The 21011-nt window shown below is 48.7% G+C and overlaps 1 protein-coding gene across 4 annotated transcripts in view; it reads right to left on the bottom strand.

Annotated features, from left to right (window-relative positions):
* EXOC6B (exocyst complex component 6B) overlaps positions 1 to 21011 on the bottom strand; it is a 296115-nt gene that overhangs the window by 57753 nt on the left and 217351 nt on the right. For all 4 annotated transcript variants that reach the window (XM_058024491.1, XM_058024492.1, XM_058024489.1 and 1 more), the window contains 2 exons: positions 20627 to 20768; positions 9184 to 9257 (listed from right to left, as the gene is read on the bottom strand). In XM_058024491.1, coding sequence (XP_057880474.1) covers positions 9184 to 9257; positions 20627 to 20768 — 216 coding nt within the window. The remainder of the gene's footprint in view (positions 1 to 9183; positions 9258 to 20626; positions 20769 to 21011) is intronic.

Here is a 21011-nt window from a genome sequence, read left to right as displayed (position 1 = left end):
CCATAAAATTCCGCCAGACCAGGCTGGAGTCACTTCCCATCCCTGGAAATGTCCAAGGCCAGGTTGGCACACCCTGGGATGGTGGAAGGAGTCCCTGCCCATGGCTGGGGGTTGGAATGAGAGAATCTTTGGGGTCCCTTCCAACCCAAACCATTCCCTGATTCCGTGATTATTGTGGGAAGGGTCTCTGCCACCTCAGCACCTCCTGCCCCAACACCCACCCCCGCCCCATGCCCTGCCCACACGGCGTCCCGAGCAATTCAACACCCAACCACCAGGTGCCAACCCCTCTCCTCACTCCCCAGCTCCTCGTTTCCTCCCTTTATTCCCTTTGTCTGAAAGGCTCCCAGTGACAGAGGGTTTGATTGTTTGTTTGCTTTTATTGTTCCAGAGGGCCAAGTGTCGACAGGCTCCACAATTCCCAGCGCCCAGAAACCCCGGCAGCGCTCCCCGCCGCCCAGAAGTGCTAACAGGACATGTTTGCACCCTGGGATTTTTTGTTTGGGGAACATCCAGGCACTTTTAAGTCCTCCCCAGGCCACTGCATCCCTCCTGGATGGAGAGTGATGGCTCTGGAGCCTGAGCAGCCGAAGGGGAGAGGGATCTGTGTGATTTTAATGGGATTGAACCACAAAAGGATGGGTTTAAAGCAACACCAAGACCAGTTTAAACCCACCAAGGCAGGAAAAATCAGAGTTAAGGCTCTAAATCTGCTCTGAGCTCCTGCTTTTGTGTTTCCTGCCCTCTTCCCATCCCTTTTCCGCAGAGCACAGCGAGAGGCAGCTTGGATTTCCAGCCCAAACTTTGGAGGATCCTTCCCTTTGTGAGTCAGGCAGTTAACACTGATTTAAAAACAAATAAACCACTCCATGTGCCCTTCTCCAACACTGTTGGGATTTGGGCACTGAGGAAAAAAAAAAAAAAAAAAGAAAAAATAGTGCCCAGAGCCTGACAAGGAAGAAACAGAGTGGTTTGGCCAAGATTCTGGAATGTTCTTCCTGGAGCGCCGGGCTGGCCGCAGCCCGAGGCATCCCTGCCTGCCCAACAACCCATGGCTGGGCACGTGGATCCATGCTGGGGGCAGGAAAAATGGATGTACAGATCATCTCTGATGGGTCTCCAAAGTGGAGCAGCATTCCCGATGGGAATTCCGGGAAGGGCGAGCGGTGCCAGAGGTGTGGGGCCACTGGAAGAGCAGGGCCATGGGCTGGGGCTCAGCCTGAACTTCAGGAGGCCCCAAAAGAGTCCCCAACCATCTCTTGCTACTTCTTAGATGTCTCCCAGCTGCCCTGGGACATGTTTTGACCTGGATCCAGTTGGTTTTCCAGGGAAAACCCCTCATTTTGGTGTCACTACCTGTTGGTCACACGTGAACACCAAGGCAAGAGGATCAGGTGAATTTGGGAGCAGGAAATAAATCCAAAAAGGGTCCCTCACTGAACATCTGCGGGTTTGGGTTTGATAATTTGGTTTTTCTCCATCTTCTTTCTGTTTCTTCACCTCTCCCAAGTGTTTTAGGGAGCCATGGGGTGGGAGAGGGATGGATGGATGGATGGATGGATGGATGGATGGATGGATGGATGGATGGATGGATGGATGGATGGATGGATGTCACAGATATCTTTTATGGAAACTCATTTCCTTAGGATTTTTCCTCCTGAGAACCTGAGAGGCCTCAGGAACAGAATGTAAACAATGGTTATCTGTGCTGCTGTGGAATGCAACAGGTGCATCTGAGATTGGTCTCATGTGCTTGTTTCTGATTAATGGCCAATCACAGCCCAGCTGGCTCAGACACAGAGCCCGAGCCACAAACCTTTGTTATCATTCTTTCCTAATCTATTCTTAGCTGGCCTTCTGATGAAATCCTTTCTTCTAACCTTTTAATATAGTTTTAATCTAATATATATCATGAAATAATAAATCAAGCCTTCTGAAACATGAAGTCAGATCCTCGTCTCGTCGCTCAATCCAAAAACCTCTGTGAATGCCATCACAGATGGAGACAATACTTTAATGGGGAATGGTCTCTTCTCCCAAGTGGAAAAGCAACAGAAAAGAGGAAACAGCCTCAAGTTGTGCCATGGGAGGTTCAGGTTGGGTATTGGGGAAGATTCCTTCCTGGAAAGGACTGTCCAGCCCTTTAACTCAATCAATCTGTAACTTCATAGATTTCCAAAGGTAAATTAATTCCAATTATGGATTGAGAACACAAATCCAGGCATTTCTGGAGAGAGAAATCCAACGTTCAGGTGGTTTCTTTGTCTTAATGAAATTATTTACTTCTCCCTGACCTTGGAGAGGACACTCAGCCACGTCTGAGGTCCACCAGGAACTAACTGCAGCCTTGGCTCCCCCAGGCAACCTGACATTCAGGAAAGCCAGTATAATTTGGGTTTCTGGAAGTAGAAAGGTGGGACAGAGGATGAAGGGGATAATATTAATATTAATAACAATAATAACAACTTCTGGGAAGCTGATGTGGTTATGGACGCCTAGAAAAGCCTCCATTACACTCAGGGGTGTTAGGAAACAAAATATCCTTTAATTAGCAGTAATTAGTTCAGCTGGAAGTCAGGCACCTGCCCTTGCTGCTCTCCATTATGTCCTCAGACTCTTCAGGGCTTCGTGTTTGCACAAGAAGCAGCAAAACGGGCGCTTCTCGATGGCCTGTGGGCACCACCTTAATGAAGGTGATTAATAACGCTGGATAAATGATCCAGGAGATATCAGCCGGTATAAGGAGCTTGGAGAGGAGCCACTGGAGTAATTAAGAGCCTGGAGATAGGATCTGAACAGAAAAATCCTGGATTTAAGGGTAATGATCCAATTGGCTCCGACCTCTCTCTCCTCACTGGGAAATGAGGAATTAGGGCTGACACTGGAACCTGTGTCTTCACACCTCTGTTTCCTGAGTGCTCCAGGTGTTTGCCAGGAAAGATTCGCGGAATTCTGGAATTCAGCATTTCCCTTGGCACGTTTGGGAGCTGCAGGCAGGGATCCAGAGCTGGAAAAGGGGTTTGGATCACTGGGCTGGACAGGACAGAGTGGCAGAGGCCACAGAAAGAGTGGTGAAAGGGTTAAGCCAGGACAGGATCCACAGGAGTGAAGGATGCAGGAAAACAGGGAGAATGGCAGAGGTTGGTGGTTGGTTGATGATCTGGGAGGTGTTTCGCAACCTGAGTGATTCTGTGCTGATAATAAATTTAAAAAGAAGCAAAATTCCAATGTTGTCTTTCTGTGGCAAAAATGCCCCAGAATTTAGGGCAAAGGGCCCTAAACAGTGAAGGTGAACAGAACCCCAAAAGTACAGCCTGGCTTCTCAAAATCATGGAATGGGCTGGATTGGGGATCATGGAGATCATCCAGTCCCAACCCTCTGGGATGGACAGGGACACCTCCCATTGTCCCAGAGGGATCCAAGCCCCAGTGTCCAGCCTGGCCTGGGACAATTCCAGGGATCCAGGGGCAGCCACAGCTTCCCTGGACAAAACCCAGCACTCAGATCCCTCCTTGGCCAGAGCAGAGGGAGAGAATTCCGAGACCTGGAATTCAGAGTTCACTCAAAACTCAAGCTCTGAGGCTGGGCAAGGCAGTGGGGGAGCAGGGCTGGAGCCAAGGGAACAATCTGGAGATGAAAAGCAGCGACTGAAATGAGCTGAAAACCCCTCGTGAGTCACCCTTCCATCCCTGCCCTCCTGCATCCAGTGACTAACATGGCAACAAAGCCGTGGGAGCTGCTCTCCCAGCAGAAAGCCTGGAGACACAAGCAGGGACATGCGGGAGGAGACACCTCGGCGGGAGAGCTGGGATAATTGATCATCCCCTCCGTGTGCTGCTCAGCTCCTGCTCCATCTCCCAGCAAAACCAGCTGGCAAGGATCGGCCAAACCAGTTTGCTGAGCAGGATGGCTCTGGGCTCACCCAAAGGCTTGTTTTCACTCTGCTCCCCAAACATCTCCTGACTTTGCAGGGCTGGGGAGACACATTTAGCTGTAAAATGCAAAAACAAGTTAAAAAAACCAACCCTGAGCTCCCTGCCTGGTGGGAATGAACCTTCAGGGAATCCTGGATGCTGCCATGGAGGGATTGGAGGGACTGGCTCCACCTTCCCACCATGAAAATGACAGAGCTGAGAGGTGGCCAGAGCCACCAGTGTCACACCAAGGGGATCTTCAGCCCAAATCCCAAGAGCTTTCCCTCAGCCACCACCTGGGGATGGAAGCAGTAGGAGACAGGGATACATCTCATGGGAGGTGCTGAGTGGAAAGAGATCCCGCAAAATTGAGTCCAACTCCTTCCCTTTCCTGGGACACCCCAAAATCCCACCCTGGGCACCCCTGGGAGCGTTGCTCCATCAGCCTCAGGAATGTGCCCATTCCCTGGGGAGCTGTTCCAGTGCCTGACACAAGGACACAATTCCAGGCCTCCCAGTGCCCCTAGAGCAGCCAGACACCCAGCCAGAGGATTCCCACCACCTGATTTATCAGCTGGTATTTGATAAGAAGCCAGGCTGGATGCCCACCGTTCCAGCACCACTGGAGCTCCCAGAGTGACCTCACACTGGCTGCTCCCTCCAAGAGAGCAGGTGGTTCCTCAAATCCAGGCACGGAGCCCAGGAATCCAGGCTGCTGGAATGTCAGGCTAAGGGATGAGCTCACGCTGCAGCTTTGCTCCTCTGTTTCGTTCTCATTTTTAGATAAAAAGGTGCAGGGCTGGAGAAAACGGGAACGTCTGGGGACTGCACACAGGGCAGGAGAGAGAAGAAACCTGGGAGAGGTCAGGGGTGCTCCTGGATCCCTGGAAGTGTCCCAGGCCAGGTTGGACACTGGGGCTTGGAGCACCCTGGGACAGTGGGAGGTGTCCCTGCCCATGGCAGGGTGGAATGGGATGGGATTTAAGGTCTCTTCCCACCCAAACCATTCCATGATTCCATCACGGAGCAGGGATGGAAGGGAATTGTGTTCCTGAGGGGATCATTCCTTTATTAAGTGTCTCGACCAAGGGTAATGAGAGAAAAATGAACTCACTGGAGGGAGACTTCCCATTCCCAGCTGGCTGGGGTCCAGCAGGATCCCACAATAACCACAGCTGGATCCCAACACAGGGAAAACACACAAACAAAGCACTTCCCATGGGACAAGCAGTAGCAGAGTCATGGAATACGTTGTGTTGGATGCGACCTTAAATTCATCCCATTCCTTGGGAGGCTCCCACTCCCAGCTGAACCATGGAATGGTTTGGGTTGGATCTTAAAGCCCATCCCATTCCACCCCATCCATGAGCAGGGACACCTCCCACTGTCCCAGATGGATCCAATCTGGCCTTGGGCACTGCCAGGGATCCAGGGGCAGCCACAGCAAATCTGGCAATTCCAGCCCAGCCCCTGCCCACCCTCCCAGACAGCAATTCCTTCCCAAGATCCCACCTAAGCCTGACCTTGCCTGTCTTAACCCCACTGATGGGGTTTGAGGAGCTGATGCTGAAGTTCAAACCCACCAAGTCTGCATAAAGCAAAGCAGAAAATTTTGGGGGGAGAGGAGTGGAACCCCCCTGTCCCCATCCCTTGGACAACCAGGTGCCTCAGCCCAGGTGGGCTCCCACCTGCCTCGGTCCAAACATCCCTCAGAGCTCAGGCTGGCACTTGCAGAGGATCAGGATTTGTAACTCACTGGACAGAAGGAGAGGCTGGGAGGAGGGAGCTCTCATCACTGAGCACGTTCCCTCCCTGGAGCCCAGAGTGAAATTCCTCAAGTGCTGGATGCAGATTTTCCTTGGAAGGCGGCCACGAGCGCTGATCTGGCTTCTAGGAGAGATCAGCGTGGCCAGGGACTGCAGGCACCTCAGGGACCAGCACAAAACCCTCCTCTTGCACCAACGTCCTCACAACAAACCCATGGAAACCAAAAATTGAAACACTTCCAGCTGTGGGGAAAACAGGGAATGTTCCACGTGCGGGACTGGGAATGACCTGAGAGCACCTGGAGATCTCCAGTGGTGTTTGGACATTCAGGGGTGTTTGGTGAAGATCCAGAGGAGTTCATTATTTCAAATTTCAGCAAGGGACTAAATTTATTTTAGATTTCTAAAATACAGCACTGAGTGTGCAAAGAGCAATGCTTAAACTGGAAGTGGGAAAAACAAATATTCCCTCCTTGTAAAACCTGAAATATTTGAGTCTCACTCCTGCAGGAGGACTTGAGATGGGGGTGGGTTTCCTTTATGACTTCATTAAGGGTATTTATGGATTTAGAATTGTCCCAGAATAGGACAACAAGCCCCATTTTACATTTCTGCCTGCTCAAAATAGTGATTTTGATTTTCTGGGCTCAACTCTTCCTCTTTTCCAGACAAGGATGGAATTATTCCTGATTTCATTGGGCACGAGGGGAAAACCAGGATTTTGATGTAAAAACTTGAGTCTGCTCTCTTAACAAGGACAAACTCTGATACCTTTAAACAGCTACATCTTTTTAGGGTTTATTTCCCACTACAAGGATCTGCACCAAGGCACAAACCAAGTCACCACATTTTCCTATCACTTCATATTTTTATTAATTTTGGTCACTCCCATAATCATCTCCCATTACAGCGAAAATTTTCTCGGATTTACAAATGTTCTGCAACAGCTCCTACTGAAACATGTTGGGAAGGGAAATCTCTTTAATTTCCCTACTTTGGTGAATTTTTGCCCAGTCATTTCTCCTCCCTCCTTCCCCCAGCTGGGTCATTCCATTTAAACCAACATTGATGTGACATTTCACAGAATCATGGAATGGTTTGAGTTGGAAAGGACCTTAAATCTCATCCCACTCCCTCCCCTGCCATGGACAGGGACACCTTCCACTATCCCAGCCTCAATGTCCAACCTGGCTTTGGACACTTCCAGGGATCAGGGACAGCCACAGCTGCTCTGGGAGGCCATGGGCTCCATCCCAGTCCCTCCCTACCCTCACAGAGAGCAATTCCTTCCCAATATCCCATTTAATCCATCCTGCTTCAGTTTAATTTAATGGTTTAAAAGAGAAAGAATGCCAAGTCCAACAAGAGAAATGTCAAGACAAGTCAAAGAACAATGAAAGACCTTCATCCATGACCTTCCCACCTTTCTCTGTTCCCAGCTGGAGCTGCAGTCCAACAAGAAGTGCTGGGAGCATTCAAAGGAGGTCTGGTGGCCACAGAGAGCCTTGTTTGGATGGGGTCTGGTGACACATTCCAACGTGTCACCAGGTCAGGTCATGGACAGGAGCAGGGAGGGGGAACTGCCTCATCTTCCCATGCCACTGGATAAGTCAGGGATGGGTCAGCTCTTCTCCATTATCTGGAGAACAACTTGATTTTCCCCTCATCAATCATCATCCATTACCCAGGAGATCCAGGACTTCCCATCCTGTATCTCCCGTTTCTCCTTGTATAATCACAGAATCCTGGAACAGTTTGGGTGGGAAGGGACCTCAAAGCCCACCCAGTGCCATCCCTTCCATGTGCCACAGTCCCATTGTCCCAGGATCCTTCAATCTGCTCCTTGTCCAACCTGGCCTTGAGATTCGGAGGTGCTGCTGCTTTTAAATGCAAGAACAAAACTTGGGAGCAAGAACAATGTTCTTAAATGCAAGAACAAAACTCCTGGAACAATGACAAAACCTCCGTGTCCAAGGACACACATTGGACAGAGGAGGAAGGACCGAGGAGGCTCCTGCTCCTTCTCGTCCTCCTCCGCACCCGAGCTGGGTCCCTTTGGCTGCATTTTGTACTTATGAACCACATGAACATTTCACTGGCTTGACCTCACTGAGACATTTCCAGGCTTTTCACTCTTCCAAGAGCTTCAGGTTCCCTCTCCAAAATCCCCACATTCATTTCCAAGCCTGGAGCTTGGAAAGGGCCCAGGGCCTCCACATTCCCTCACACCCAGGAGGCCGCGGCCGCGCCGAGCACCGCAGTCAATAAAGCGCCAAGGAGCTAATGAAGATAAAAGTGTCAACACAGCCTGGTGATAACGCACACCTCTCCCATGGAGCTGCTGGGACCATTCTTGCAAACAAATTTGGCAGTTCCTGGTGGGCCGGGGCCCAGAAAGTGGCGTCTTGATGTTATTAAAGTTAACACAAGTGTCGTGGGATGACAGATGGCTCCCCGCACATCAATTGGATTCTGAGGAGTTCTCAAACCCTGGCGGGTTGAAAGCAGCTCCAGCACAAATCAGAGGCAGGGGCAAGATCATCGATACAAGGGATTATGCAGATTTAAGAAATACCCTCGGCACCCGAAAGTTTTCAGAATGCAAACTACGTCAACCCCGCGAACAAGAGGCACTGCATCATGATGGCAGCAGGAACAAAGCCAGGGGGGTTTAACAGACAAAAAAAGATTGTTTTAATAGGAGAGAAGCATCAGTCATTGAGTCTTACTTCATTCAGACTTTCCCTCCAACCCATCCATCTTCAGTGCCAAGAGATGACAGGACCACCTCACTTTTTCCCCCAGCCTAGTGTATCAATAATGCCCATTTCTCCCCAAACAAATGACTCCCCAGAATGGCCCTTTTCCCAAAATTGGCTGCCAAGCCTCACAAAGGCCTCAGTACCTGCTATGGTCAACTTGGCTCCAACAGGGCCCCCTCCAGAGGTGGCCACCGATGGGTGGAGCCTTCCCCAACCATCTTCCCCAAGAGCCACTTTTGTCATTGCTGGCCGGACGGGGGGGTGGCCAAGGGACACAGAGTGGGACACAGAGCGGGACACAGAGAGGGGACACGGACGGGCACGGACACAGGGGAATGCAAATTCCTCCTCCCTCGCAAACGCCTCCGTGGGCATTCTCTGGGAACAAAGGTCCCTGAGGCGGGCGGGCTCTGCATCACTGCTCTCTCTGTTCCCAGCACCTGCTCGGCACCGGCCACGGTCCCTCCGCCAAGGAGCCAAGGGCAGCACAATGGTCCCGTTGGCCAGGGTCAGGCCTGGCTTTCTTCCTCGCCCCCTTCCACCAGCCCTTTTCACCTCCACCATCTCCAGGAGCGCTCAGCGAGGAGGTGGCTTCGAGAGGAGGAGGAGGAGGGGGGAAATATAGGTCTCTGGCGTAAATCACTGACGCCGTTTCCCCTCCTCTCCCTTCCCTTAAGACCTGATGGTCTTCAGTCACACATCTTAAAAGCAAAACAAAAAACAAAAACACAAAGACTTACTTGTCTCAAGTCGATGAAGGCCAACTGCAGCGTGTCCCCTTGGAACCCAGGCACTGGGCCGGATCTGGCAAACTCTGTGGGAAAGAAAAGAGGATAAAAAGCGCCTTTAACTAACCATGGACAGGGAGATTGGCAGACGGATGACAGGGAAGACAAGAGAGGCTGGGGGAGAGGAGGACCGCGCTTCTAAGGAGTCATGTCTCCCTCCCTTCAGCGTCTTTGTTCGCCCTTCAAAATTTGTGTCATCAAAACACCATTAATTCCACCGTCCTGACAGCAAGGAAACTGTACTAATTCGACCTGAAATTTATTCCCATGAGCCGCACTAGGCTTCAGAGTATTTGTTTTGTGAACGGACAAACAACTCGCCCAGAAGAAAGGGGGGGATGGGGGTGGAAAAGTTTTTCCTCTCAACACAATAAAATCTTCAGCTGTGAAACTCTTTTCAGTTCCGAAAGCTATTTATATTTTAGGGCGCTGAAGGAATTTTCTAATTTCACGCCTGTCACCAGGCTCCATGAGCATTCATCAAAAAAATATGCCCGGCCGCGTCATTAATTATCAGGCAGCAGATTATTTGCATGATCTGGTGATGGCGCCTCTTGGTCAGCCCAAACGCGGAGACTCGCGGCCGTTGGGTGGCATTTTTATTTCTGGTGGATGAAGACATCTGACAACTGAATAACGTTGGCTTCTAAAGCAAAGAGAATATTTCCAAGGCCACATTTATCTCCTTCCAGCCTAATCTGGCCAAAATTTCATACTTTGGTTGTTAATTTTTCTCCTAATCCATTCTTTAAGCCAAACCTAAAACCGCTGAAGGGGCTTGAATTGATCCATCTTAGAGGACCTTGGCTCTTCTGTGGCATTTAGCAGCTTTTCCTTGGGAATGCTCGTGAAGCCGACGCCTGCACGCATCCCAGGGTGTCTTTTGAGGTTGGTTCTGCCCAACTTCACTTCATTTTCACCCTCTGCAGTTACAGCTTCATCTCCTCCCTCCTCACAACCTCTCAGCGCTGAGCAGACCTGGGTTGTGAGGCCACAACTCAAAGGCTCGAGGGGCAGCGTCTGCCTGGGGTTGAGTTGTGTGGCTCCTGCAGGCACTGGAGGTGCTGGAAGAATGAAATGTTTTCTTGGGATGAAGCCAGGTGTGATGGCAAAAAGGGAGAAATTAGGGAAAATATTCACCAAATACAGATTTTTCAGTTGCATGGTCCGTTATCGCCCATCTATCCCAGTTTTCACCCTGCAGGGTCCCTCCAACAGCTCCACAGAGATGAGGATTAGAGATGGCTAGGCAATATGGAAGGAGGATTTTGCCTTTTGTCTCCATGACCAACCAGAGGCACCAATGGACAAAGTGATTTCATGTCAGGTGGTCTTTGCCTTGAACACTTGTCCTCCCAAAAGTTTTCCCATTTCCAAGCCAGGGCCACAAAATCAGGAACATAAATCATCACGCTCCCATTTCCAAAGCTTTCCTAGAGCAGCCCAATCACGGAGCAGCCCCTTGGCTCTAACAAGAAGAGATTAATGAGTGAAACACCAGGACTCAGTCCTGTCCCTCAACCGCCTCATTTCGGGAAGCAAAGCAGGGTTATTAATCAGCTCCCTTGCTCCACCTTCCATTAAAACCTTGGGATGGAGAACATCCTTCAAGCCAGACACAGGCACCTCCAGGGGCACAGGGGACACTTCTCAGATTCTGCTTTTTAATAGTCTCAGATGCCAGAAGAGCTTTGAGATTGAAACCATCGCTCATCTTTGCAGTGATCACTCAAGTGACAACCGCTGCAGGACAGGAGCGAACACGGCTGGGAAATCATTGCTTTTGTCTGAAGTTATGACTCAAAGGGAGTGATAAACAAATAAAAACAGAAATTATGGACTTGACTGTTCATGTTTGGATTTTGGATAGAAAAGGCACAAACCAAAGTCAGCGGGAACAATCCATGGTTGTGCCTTTGGAGTTTTGCCCAGGATGGGAGTGGGATGAACATGAAGTTCTTCTCTTTCCCAGGGAAGGTGTGAGGCCCTGGCACAGGGTGCCCAGAGCAGCTGTGGCTGCCCCTGGATCCCTGGAAGAGTCCAGGCTAGGTTGGACTTGGGGACTTGGCGCACCCTGGGACAGTGGAAGGTGTCCCTGCCCATGGCAGAACATGGGATTGGATGATCTTGAAGGTCCCTCCATCCCAAACCATTCCATGATTCCCTGAGATCAGAGCTACTCAGCTCCAGCCAATTCCACTGACCAATCCCACTATACTCCTGGTGCAAAGAGCCCAAAGTGACTTCACATGTGTCCCTCAAAAACTGTTTTAATTAATCCTAACTGCAAAGGCATTTTAATGTAGTTTGCTGTAAAATTTGACTGCAGCCTGCCTGAGCCAGCAGGGAGGGAGGATCAACCAAACCCTCTGACTCTGATCTGCAAGGGATAAATCATCTTTACACATTCCCTCTACACCCCACTGTCCCATCTGGAACAATTATCCCGAAAGCCACATCAATCCTAAAACACTTTGGGAAAGCACAATACCTGAGAAACTAAAAATGTTTGGAACCGAGAAATGGTGCTTGAGCACCTTTTCAAGAGGTGAAACTCCTCTGGGTGGTTCAGGGTCAGAGATGTCCCTGGGCTGAGGAACCCAACCACGATGTCCTGCCCTCCAAGGATGGGGTCACCTCATGTTCCTGATTACATTTGGAGAAATCCTGGAAAAGAAACCCTGGAAGGACTGCGAGGAAAACGAGTTTCTATTTTGGATCAAGGGCCTCACAGCTGTTCAGCATCTATTTAGGAGCACACACGGAGTTGGGAAATTTAAGATCTTCCTCAAAGCATGAACTTCAAATCCTCATGAGAAAATGCCTGTGATTGTGAATGTTCTCACAAGGCTGGTGAATTTATCACTGCTGTCGGCTGCTTGTGAGAAACCCAAGGCAGATTCCACTCCAAGCCAGATTTCATCCCAAGGCAGATTTCATCCCAAAACAGATTTCATCCCAAAACAGATTTTATCCCAAGACAGACTTCATCCCAAGAGAGATTTCGTCTCAAAACAGATTTCATCCCAAGAGAGATTTCATCCCAGGACATGGCTGCTCATTAGCAGCTCACCTTTAGCTGTCTTTGCCCATTGTCTCTTCCCATGTTTCCCTGCCCATGGACAGGATGGAACTGGATGGCCTTTAAGGTATTTTCCATCCTGAACTGGATGGCTTTTAAGGTTTTTTCCATCCCAAACCAATCAGTGATTCCTAAGGAACCTACTGGAGGAAGGCTGGGAGAGTATGGATTGACGCTGCCCTTCAAAACTTAGGATGGTCACACATTGAGCCAACACTGATTTAAGCTGCAATTTTCACCAAAATACTGAATTAATAATGCTCTGGAAGCTTCTAGAGAAAGGTGGCCCTGCCCATGGATGGAATGAGATGGTCTTGAAGGTCCCTTCCATCCCAAGCCAATCTAAGGAGTTCCTAAGGGAGCTACTGGATGAAGCCAGGAGAGTTATGGAGTGACACTTGAAAATTTAGGATGGTGACACACTGAGCCAACACAATTTACAGCAATTCTCATCAAAAGATTCATCAACACTGAATTAACAAAGCTCTGGAACCTTCTAGCAAGAGGTGTCCCTGCCCATGGCTGGAATGAGATGTCTTTAAGGTCCTTTCCAGCCCAAATCCTACAATTCTGGGATTCTATGATTGACATCCAAGAGGTGAAACAACATCCAAGCTGATAGTCCCCGTGTCCCAGAAGAAATTATGTAGGAGCCGATAATCTTTGTGTCCAAGGAGAAATAATGTAAAAGCTGATATTCTTTATGTTCCAGAAAGAATGATGTAGGAGCTGATATTTTTCATATCCCAGAAGAAAGGAGAGCAGGAATTCGGCCCAGACACTCAGAAAAGCTGCAGAGGAATGAATGCAATGTTTCCCCTGGGCTGCTGGAGAAGGAGCTGCACCTCCTGTAATCGCAGGTCACACTTTACATACCAATGCCACCAACCCATTCTGAAGGAGGAATGAACAAAGTCTCGGAGCAAAAAAGGGCAAACAAAGAGGAGAGCGGGGCTTTAGAGGACAGACACAGCCAGTTCTTCTTGGGTTTAATCTCCTCAAGCAGATTTCAGGATAATTTCCTCGGAACAACCGAGCGCAGTGTTGGCCTCAGTACTGTCGGATTCGTTCATTGTTCTGTCTTCACGACCAAGGCAAGTGGCAAACATAGCAAGCAACCTACAGAGCAGCCCCTTGAGCAGAAAATCACCGGAGAATAGAGCAGATCAGTATGCGGCTGTTTGTACAAAGCATTTAGCCAGGCTAAAGGTTTGAGGGGTTTGTGTTCAGGCCAAAAAAGTAATGTCTTTGCAAGGTCTACAGGCCTGGGCCACCCAGGGCAGGTCACAGGGGGACTCCAACCTCTCTTCCAAAACATTTCACTGATGAAAGAATCAAGGAACAGGAACCGTTAAGCCCTTTACAATGGACAAAGAATAAAGAGTTCAAAGGCACGGCAGAAAAGAGACATCCACTGTAAATTAATTAATTACAGCCAACGGGGGGATCTCCCTGTGCCCCTGGCACGGCTGCGCGCGCGGGGACGGGGCCTTGCATGGATTGAGAGGTAAAAATGGACCCAGACGTGACTTCATCCCTCAAAAATATCAACTGAGGGCAAGATCTCCTCAGAATTACATGGGATTTTTGATAGCACCTCTGGGATGGAGGCTGAAGCAGCTCCCAGGGAAGGGAACGTGGACCAATCTGCTCGTGGCCATGGATAACATCTGGGCATTCGACCATTGAGGAATCAGGATTCCTCAAGGAAGGATGGAGATCTTGAAGTCATCTTCCTTGGATAAAGCCTTGGAAGGCTGTCCTAGAAAAGCCAAGTAATGGGATCTCCTTGGATAAAGCCTTGGAAAGCCATCCTGGAAAGGCCAGGTGATGGGAACCCCTTGGATAAAACCTTGAAAGCCATCCTAGAAAGGTCAAGTGATGGGACCTCCTTGGATAAAGCCCTGGAAGGCCATCCTGGAAAAGCCAAGTGATGGGACCTCCTGTTCCGTACCCCAGGAACAAAATGACACCTTGAGGACACTGAGGCTGAAGAACAAATCCATGGATTCTGGAGAAGCTCACAGGTGGGAAAAAGTGAGAAATTCTGGGGAGGAATGGAGGCAAGAGGAACAGAGAGAAGATCCCAGTTCCCACCCTGAGCTTCTTCTTCACCCAATTTCCACACTGAGCTTCTCCTTCTCCCACAGCATTCCCACACAGCCCCGCTCTGAAGCTGTTCCCCATTACAGCCCGAGCTCTCAGAGCTCATTCCCATCTGGGTAATTTCAGAGAGCTGTGGGAAGAGGGAGGAGTCACCCAAAACACTCTGAACTGGGTCAGATTAAAGAGAAACTTCTCTCCCTCACCATCAAACGTTCCTCTGATGGAACAAAGATGGGCCTGGGGTGCTGTCACTGCAGAGGAAGGAGTGGTCCCCGTCATGGGACACTGGCAGGGCTGAGGAGCACCCACAGCCCCAGGGAGGGACTCCCCAGGGGCTGACCATGAAATGTTTTCCAAGCTGAAGAGAGGGAAACTCTTTAGAAGGATGTTGGAGATGCATGTCAAGAAATTTGGAACAGAATCCATAGGCCTGGCTAAAGAGTTGGGTCAGGGAACTCCACAGGTTCTCCAGCCCCTTCCCAGCTCCCTCAGGGATTCTGCAGCCCCTTCCAAGCTCCCTCAGGAATTCTCCAGACCTTTCCCAGCTCCGTTCCCTTCCCTGGACACTCTCCAGTCCCTCAGGGTCTCTCCTGTTGGGATGTGCCCAAATCTGACCCCAGGACCTGAGGCACATTGAGAGATCAGCACCTGAGGGGTGGACATTCCTCTCCTGATCCTTTCTTCTTAAACCTTCTCATCTCTCCACTGCAACATTCCCATTTTTTCCCCAAATCCAGGTTTTTCCTGGTGCACTGCCGCAGGACAGACACCAGTCAGGGACATCCTAACTCCAGCACCACAAACTCCAATCCCTGACGGATCACAGGTTGGAAGAACACCTGGGAGTCCTTGGGATCATGCCGAGGGGGAGGATGACTCCAGCATCATGGTCAAACCCCGGCAGTTTCCCCCAAATCCCAGGATTTCCACATGAGAAATTCCCACCAGCTGGATAAGGCAGCCAAGGAGAAGGTGGGGAAGGGCTGTGCCAGGATCCATGTGGGCATATTTTGGGACAATCTGTTGGGATGGAGAATTCCTCACTCCAGCAGAGACATCTGGGTGTGTGCCTGGCTGATCCCCAGGAGAGGGCCTGACTAAAAATAGGGTGTTTAATGTAATCTGAAATATAAATTTTTAGGGCTCTTTTAATTTCCCATAAAGCAGCAGTTAAAAGAGTTTGGAGATTATGGAATTGCTCATTTTATGGTCTGAGGATTGTAAAAATCCCTCAGCCACTGCTGGAACCCGTTATGGAGATTGGAAAGACTTCCTAGGAGTGAGAACAGCCCCGTTTCTTTGGGATTTTTCAGCTGACATCCCCAAATCTGGGTTGTTCCATTTGATTCTCACTACGTCTGAGGTAGAGGGGAGATGGAAAAATTATGCATTTATCAAATTATGTTTATATATATGGATTTTATATATATTTATATATAATATATATATAAATATAAAATAATATATATAAATATAAAATATATAAAAATATTATATATATAATTATATTTATATATTTTTATATATGTAATAATATATATAAATAAAATAAATACATATATGTGTGTGTGTATATATATATATAGGGATTTATCAGTTCAAAAAGAGCAGAGCGGGGCATGTAGGCATTTAAAAATCCCATTGCATTGTTAAATCTTGGATTATGGATGCATCCTGGGAGACAAAAAAATGTCTAAAAAAATTAAATTTCTTTTCTGAAAAAAGGAAATTTACAAGTTCCAAAAAATCTTTGGGATTTTTCTCCCCTCTCCAGGGTTTTTTGCTTCTTTTTAACCCAGAAGTGGCTCCTAAATGGAAACACAAGGAGATGTGTCCCACTGAGTCTTTCCAGGCAGGTCATTTAAGCTGTGCCTTAGTCCAGGTTTAAAAGGGGGTGAGAGAACCTCACCATCCCAACTCCTGCCCTACAACACATCCCAAATCCACCTCCAGCCCTTCCCTGGAGCCACTGGTGCCATCCAAGCACTCAAATCCATGGAAAGCTGCTCCCAAACACCTTGGAAAACACCAGAGGATGCTCTCCCTGACCCCTCAGTACCCCTGAATCTCCTCCAGGATTGACCCAGCTGGAAACTCCGTGGTCTCACCAGGATAAACCATGGAAAACAGCTCAGATTTTCCACAGGTTTCTCCCATCACAAGCAACCCAAAAGGATTTTTACAACGTGGCTGCTCTGCTCTTTTCACCTCTTTCACACCAAAAATGCTGCTGATTATGGGATATCCACATGAGGGAAACATGCAATACCTGGCTCTTGGGGTCTGCTTAATTCACTGTTTCTCCTTAGTCCTACAACAGCTTCCTTTTGGAGGATCAAATTAATAAACTATGCCTAATATACAATAAAATAATTTCCTTCATTCACCTCACCTCTCTTTTAACCAGATTATTTTTTCAGCATTCACAAACAAAACCTTAATAAATTCCAGCATCAAAACTCTGCAGCCCCATTCCCTCATCATGGCACTCACTGGAAGTGCTCCAAACAGACATAAAATCCTATTTTAATGTGTAAGTGCAAGATCAAACTGCTGGATTGGGAAAGGTTTGGGAATTTGGGGGGAGGAAGAGGATGAAGGCAGAGGCACAAACTGGTGCTGGGAGGATGTTGACATTCACACCTGTGCTTTCAGGTACAAAAAAGATTAAAAAATCACCAAAAAAAACAGGAATAAACCCCAACCTTGCAAACTGAAACTTATTTTCTGAATACACTCCTTCCCTCTTGGAAATGGCTCATCCCAAAATTCAAACCTTGATAGATTTCTGCTCCAAAATAACCCAATTACAGTGACTCCCAGGTGCAGCAGAGCCACCAGACAGACCCGTGGGGATGAGGGGCACGGATTTGCTGCTGGAAAAGGAGAAGGATTTTGTCTGTTCGGGGCTGACAGTGATGGATGGGGAGGATCCAGCTCCAGCATCCATCTCCATTCCCTGCTCCAGTGGCACCTTGGGATGGGGACAGGTCCCTGACCCTGCTGCTGCCAGGCTGGCGTCACCTGCTCCGGGATGTCTGAGTGCTCCTGGCTCGGGCTCCACAAACAACAGGAATTTAAGGAATTGTGCTTTCCAACCTGCTCTGAAATCCCATCCATCTTCCTTGGCAGCAGCAGCTTTTAGGTAAGAGCTGCTGCTCCTTGATCCACGTTATGGATGTGGTGGAAAACTGCTGGGTTTGGAGTGTTTGGAGCCAAAAAAACCAGGGAATTATTAGGGATGACAAATGCTTCCCATTATTCCCAGTTGTCCCTCAGCAGACACCCATGGGAGCACAGCTGAGGGACACAAATGAGAGTCAGGAATTCGGGGATTGAGGCAGCACCAGGAGGAAAATCAGGCCTTGCTCTGTGAGTTATGGTGCAGATGCAGGATCTGGGAGGGAATCATTAAATTGGGATCCTTCTCCCAGGCTGGTCAGCTGAGGGCTGGAAAATGGCAAGTGGGTGTTAAAAAATGGAAAAACACGTGTTGGAAACAGCAAAATTCCTGCTGGGGGTTGTTGCCAGCAGTAAATTTAATCTCAGCATTGATGGGGGCAGCTGAAGTAAAATCTGGTCAGGAAAATGTTGGATAAAGGGTGGAAGAACTTGGCTTGGTAATGGGAAGTGCCAGGGATGGTGAAAACAACAGCTGATGTCACTGAGTCCCCTGGAGCCCTGGAAGTGTCCAAGGCCAGCCTGGATGGGGCTTGGAGCACCCTGGGATGGTGGGAAGTGTCTCTGGATGGGCTCTAAGGTCCCTTTCCACCCAAAGCATTCCAGGATTCTGTGATAACACCCGACATCCCAATCTCCACCTGAACCAGGAAAGCCAAAATGCAGATAGTTGGGGGGAAAAAAGTCCCTAAAATACCCTAAAATCAAAGATCACCTGGGGGATTCTTTAGGAACTCTATCAAGCTCTGGGTTCTCAACCACCACGGTCATGAATCCATCCCAGGATGAATCCAAACAAATCCATCCCAGGAGGAATCCCAACAAATCCACCCCAGAAAGAATCCCAACAAATCCAACCAAGGATGAATCCAACAAACCCATCCCATGATGAATCCCAACAAATCCATCTCAGGAAGAATCCCAACAAATCCATCTTAGGAAGAATCTCAACAAATCCATCCCAGGATAAATCCCAACAAACCCAGCCCAGGATGAATCCAAACAAATCCCCACCATTATAGATCCCAACAAAACCATCCCATGATGAATCCCAAAAAAACCATCCCAGATGAATCCCAACAAATCCCTCCCAGGATGAATCCAAACAAATCCATCCCATGATGAATCCCAACAAACCCATCCCATGATGAATACAAACAAATCCATCCCACGATGAATCCCAACAAACCCATCCCAGGATGAGCCTCAACAAACCCATCTCAGGAAGAATCATAACAAATCCATCCCAGGATGAATCCCAGAAAATCCATCCCAGGATGAATCCCAACAAACTCATCCCAGGATGAATCCCAACAAGCCCATCCCCCTCAGAGGGAAGAGGATCCTGGGCAGGGCTGTGTTAGCTCTGCCTTACTTTAATTCCAAAACCAGGATTAAAAAGAGCATTTTGTCTGCTTTGGGCTCTGTTTTTTAACCCTTTCACTGAGCAGGACAAGCAGCAACTTGAGGGCAACCAGAGAATTCCAGCCCCAGTTCAGGTGGGTGCCTGAAGACCCAGAAGGGGTAGTTTTGGGACCAGAGCCCTGAGGGTGGCACCACGATGCTCCTGCCCTGAGGAGCTGCTGTCACTTTGTGACAAGACACCTCATCTCCAGCACTCTGACCTGGCACAGGGCTCATTCCAAGGACACCTCATCTCCATCACTTGGACCTGGCACAGAGCTCATTCCAAGGACACCTCATCTCCATCACTCTGACCTGGCACAGAGGCCACTTTGAGGACACTTCATCTCCATCACTCCGACCTGGCACAGAGCTCATTCCAAGGACACCTCATCTCCATCACTCTGACCTGGCACAGAGCTCACTTCAAGGACAAAACTCCCTGCAGAGAGCACAAAGGGCTGAGGCTGGGAGAGGACCAGAACTGGTGAAGAACATCAACTTCTTCAGCTGCTCCAAGCCCCATCCAACCCTGCCTTGGACACTCCCAGGGATGGGGCAGCCCCGGATTCTCAGAACGAGTCATAAACTGATTTTTGATTTATGCACTCCAATCCCTCCTGGTTTTAAAATACTCCATCCCAAAAAGTAGGGATGGTTTGGAGAGCATCAAGGCAGCATTGAAGAGGAAAAGGAGGAATAAAACTTGGATCTCTTGGATCTCCTGTGTGCTGAAGATGCTCTGAGTGAGCTCTGTGGGCACCAGCACCACCCCCAGACCTTGGCATGGCCACACCCCTGACCTGGGACCCCCAAACACCAAGGGGCACAGCAGTACTGTAGTACTGCTTTGGGGTTACTCCTCTGCAGGTTGAGGGAAGGGACTCTGCGTGCACCATGGTCATTTTGATGAGAGGTTCCATTTGATTCCTGATCTGCCCTATTCAATTGAATTCCTAATCTACCCTATTCCATTCGATTCCTGATCTACCCTATTCCTGCTGATTCCTAATCTATCCCATTCTTTTGATTCTTAATGTATCCTATTTCTTTTGATTCCTAACCTACCCTGGCATTTCTTTTGCCAGTTTAAATAAATCTAAATCTAAATCTAAATCTAAATCTAAATCTAAATCTAAATCTAAATCTAAATCTAAATCTAAATATATAGATGTAGTTGCAGATAGATAAAGATATAGATATAGATATAGATATAGATATAGATATAGATATAGATATAGATATAGATATAGATATAGATATAGATATAGATGTGAATGTAAATGTAAATATAATAAGAAATAGAAATAGAAATATCATTTTAATAGAAATACGTTAATGTCACACATAATTTAATGTAATGCACTAACAATTCTTTTTGATTTATACCCTGTAGTAACTTTTATAAAAACCTTTTCTTCATTTTCTCCTGTCTGGTCAATAAATAACTAATTTTATAAACAGAGCTGACCCACCACCCTTAAAACTCATGGGCCCAAGTCCCATTCCAGGTGCGGGCCACCTCGATTTAGATGTTCCCCAAACCCCTGAGCCTGAGGCAGAGCAGGAATTCCCCCTGGAATCCCAAGCCAAGGACAGGGACGGGGCTGGTTGGGCTCTTACGTTCGCACTCCTCCACGTCCAGGTTGAACTGGTGCAGGGCCCCCAGCGTCAGCTGCCTCACCTCGGCCTCCAGCAGCAGCTGCAGCAGCGACGTCGAGAGGTGCTTGCAGGCCGACATGCAGGCTGTCTGGGCCACCTTCCCCTGCAGGACAAACGGACACTCGTCAGCGACACTGGCGCAAAACGGCATTGCGGGACTTCTGCAGAGCAGCCCTCTCAGTAAAGCCACCAGCACAGAACTTCTGCAGAGCAGCCAAACTTTCTCCGTTAAAGCCACCAGAGAACTTCTCCAGAGCAGCCAAACATCCTCAGTTAAAGCCATCGCAGAACTTCTGCAGCCCAGCCCCAACCTCCTCAGTTAAAGCCACCAGCACAGAACTTCTGC

Source organism: Melospiza georgiana, chromosome 5 (assembly GCF_028018845.1).
Source record: "Melospiza georgiana isolate bMelGeo1 chromosome 5, bMelGeo1.pri, whole genome shotgun sequence".
Taxonomy (NCBI): Eukaryota; Metazoa; Chordata; class Aves; order Passeriformes; family Passerellidae; genus Melospiza; species Melospiza georgiana.
The sequence above is the reverse complement of the archived record's forward strand: the minus strand, read 5'-3'. Positions and strand labels throughout refer to the sequence as shown.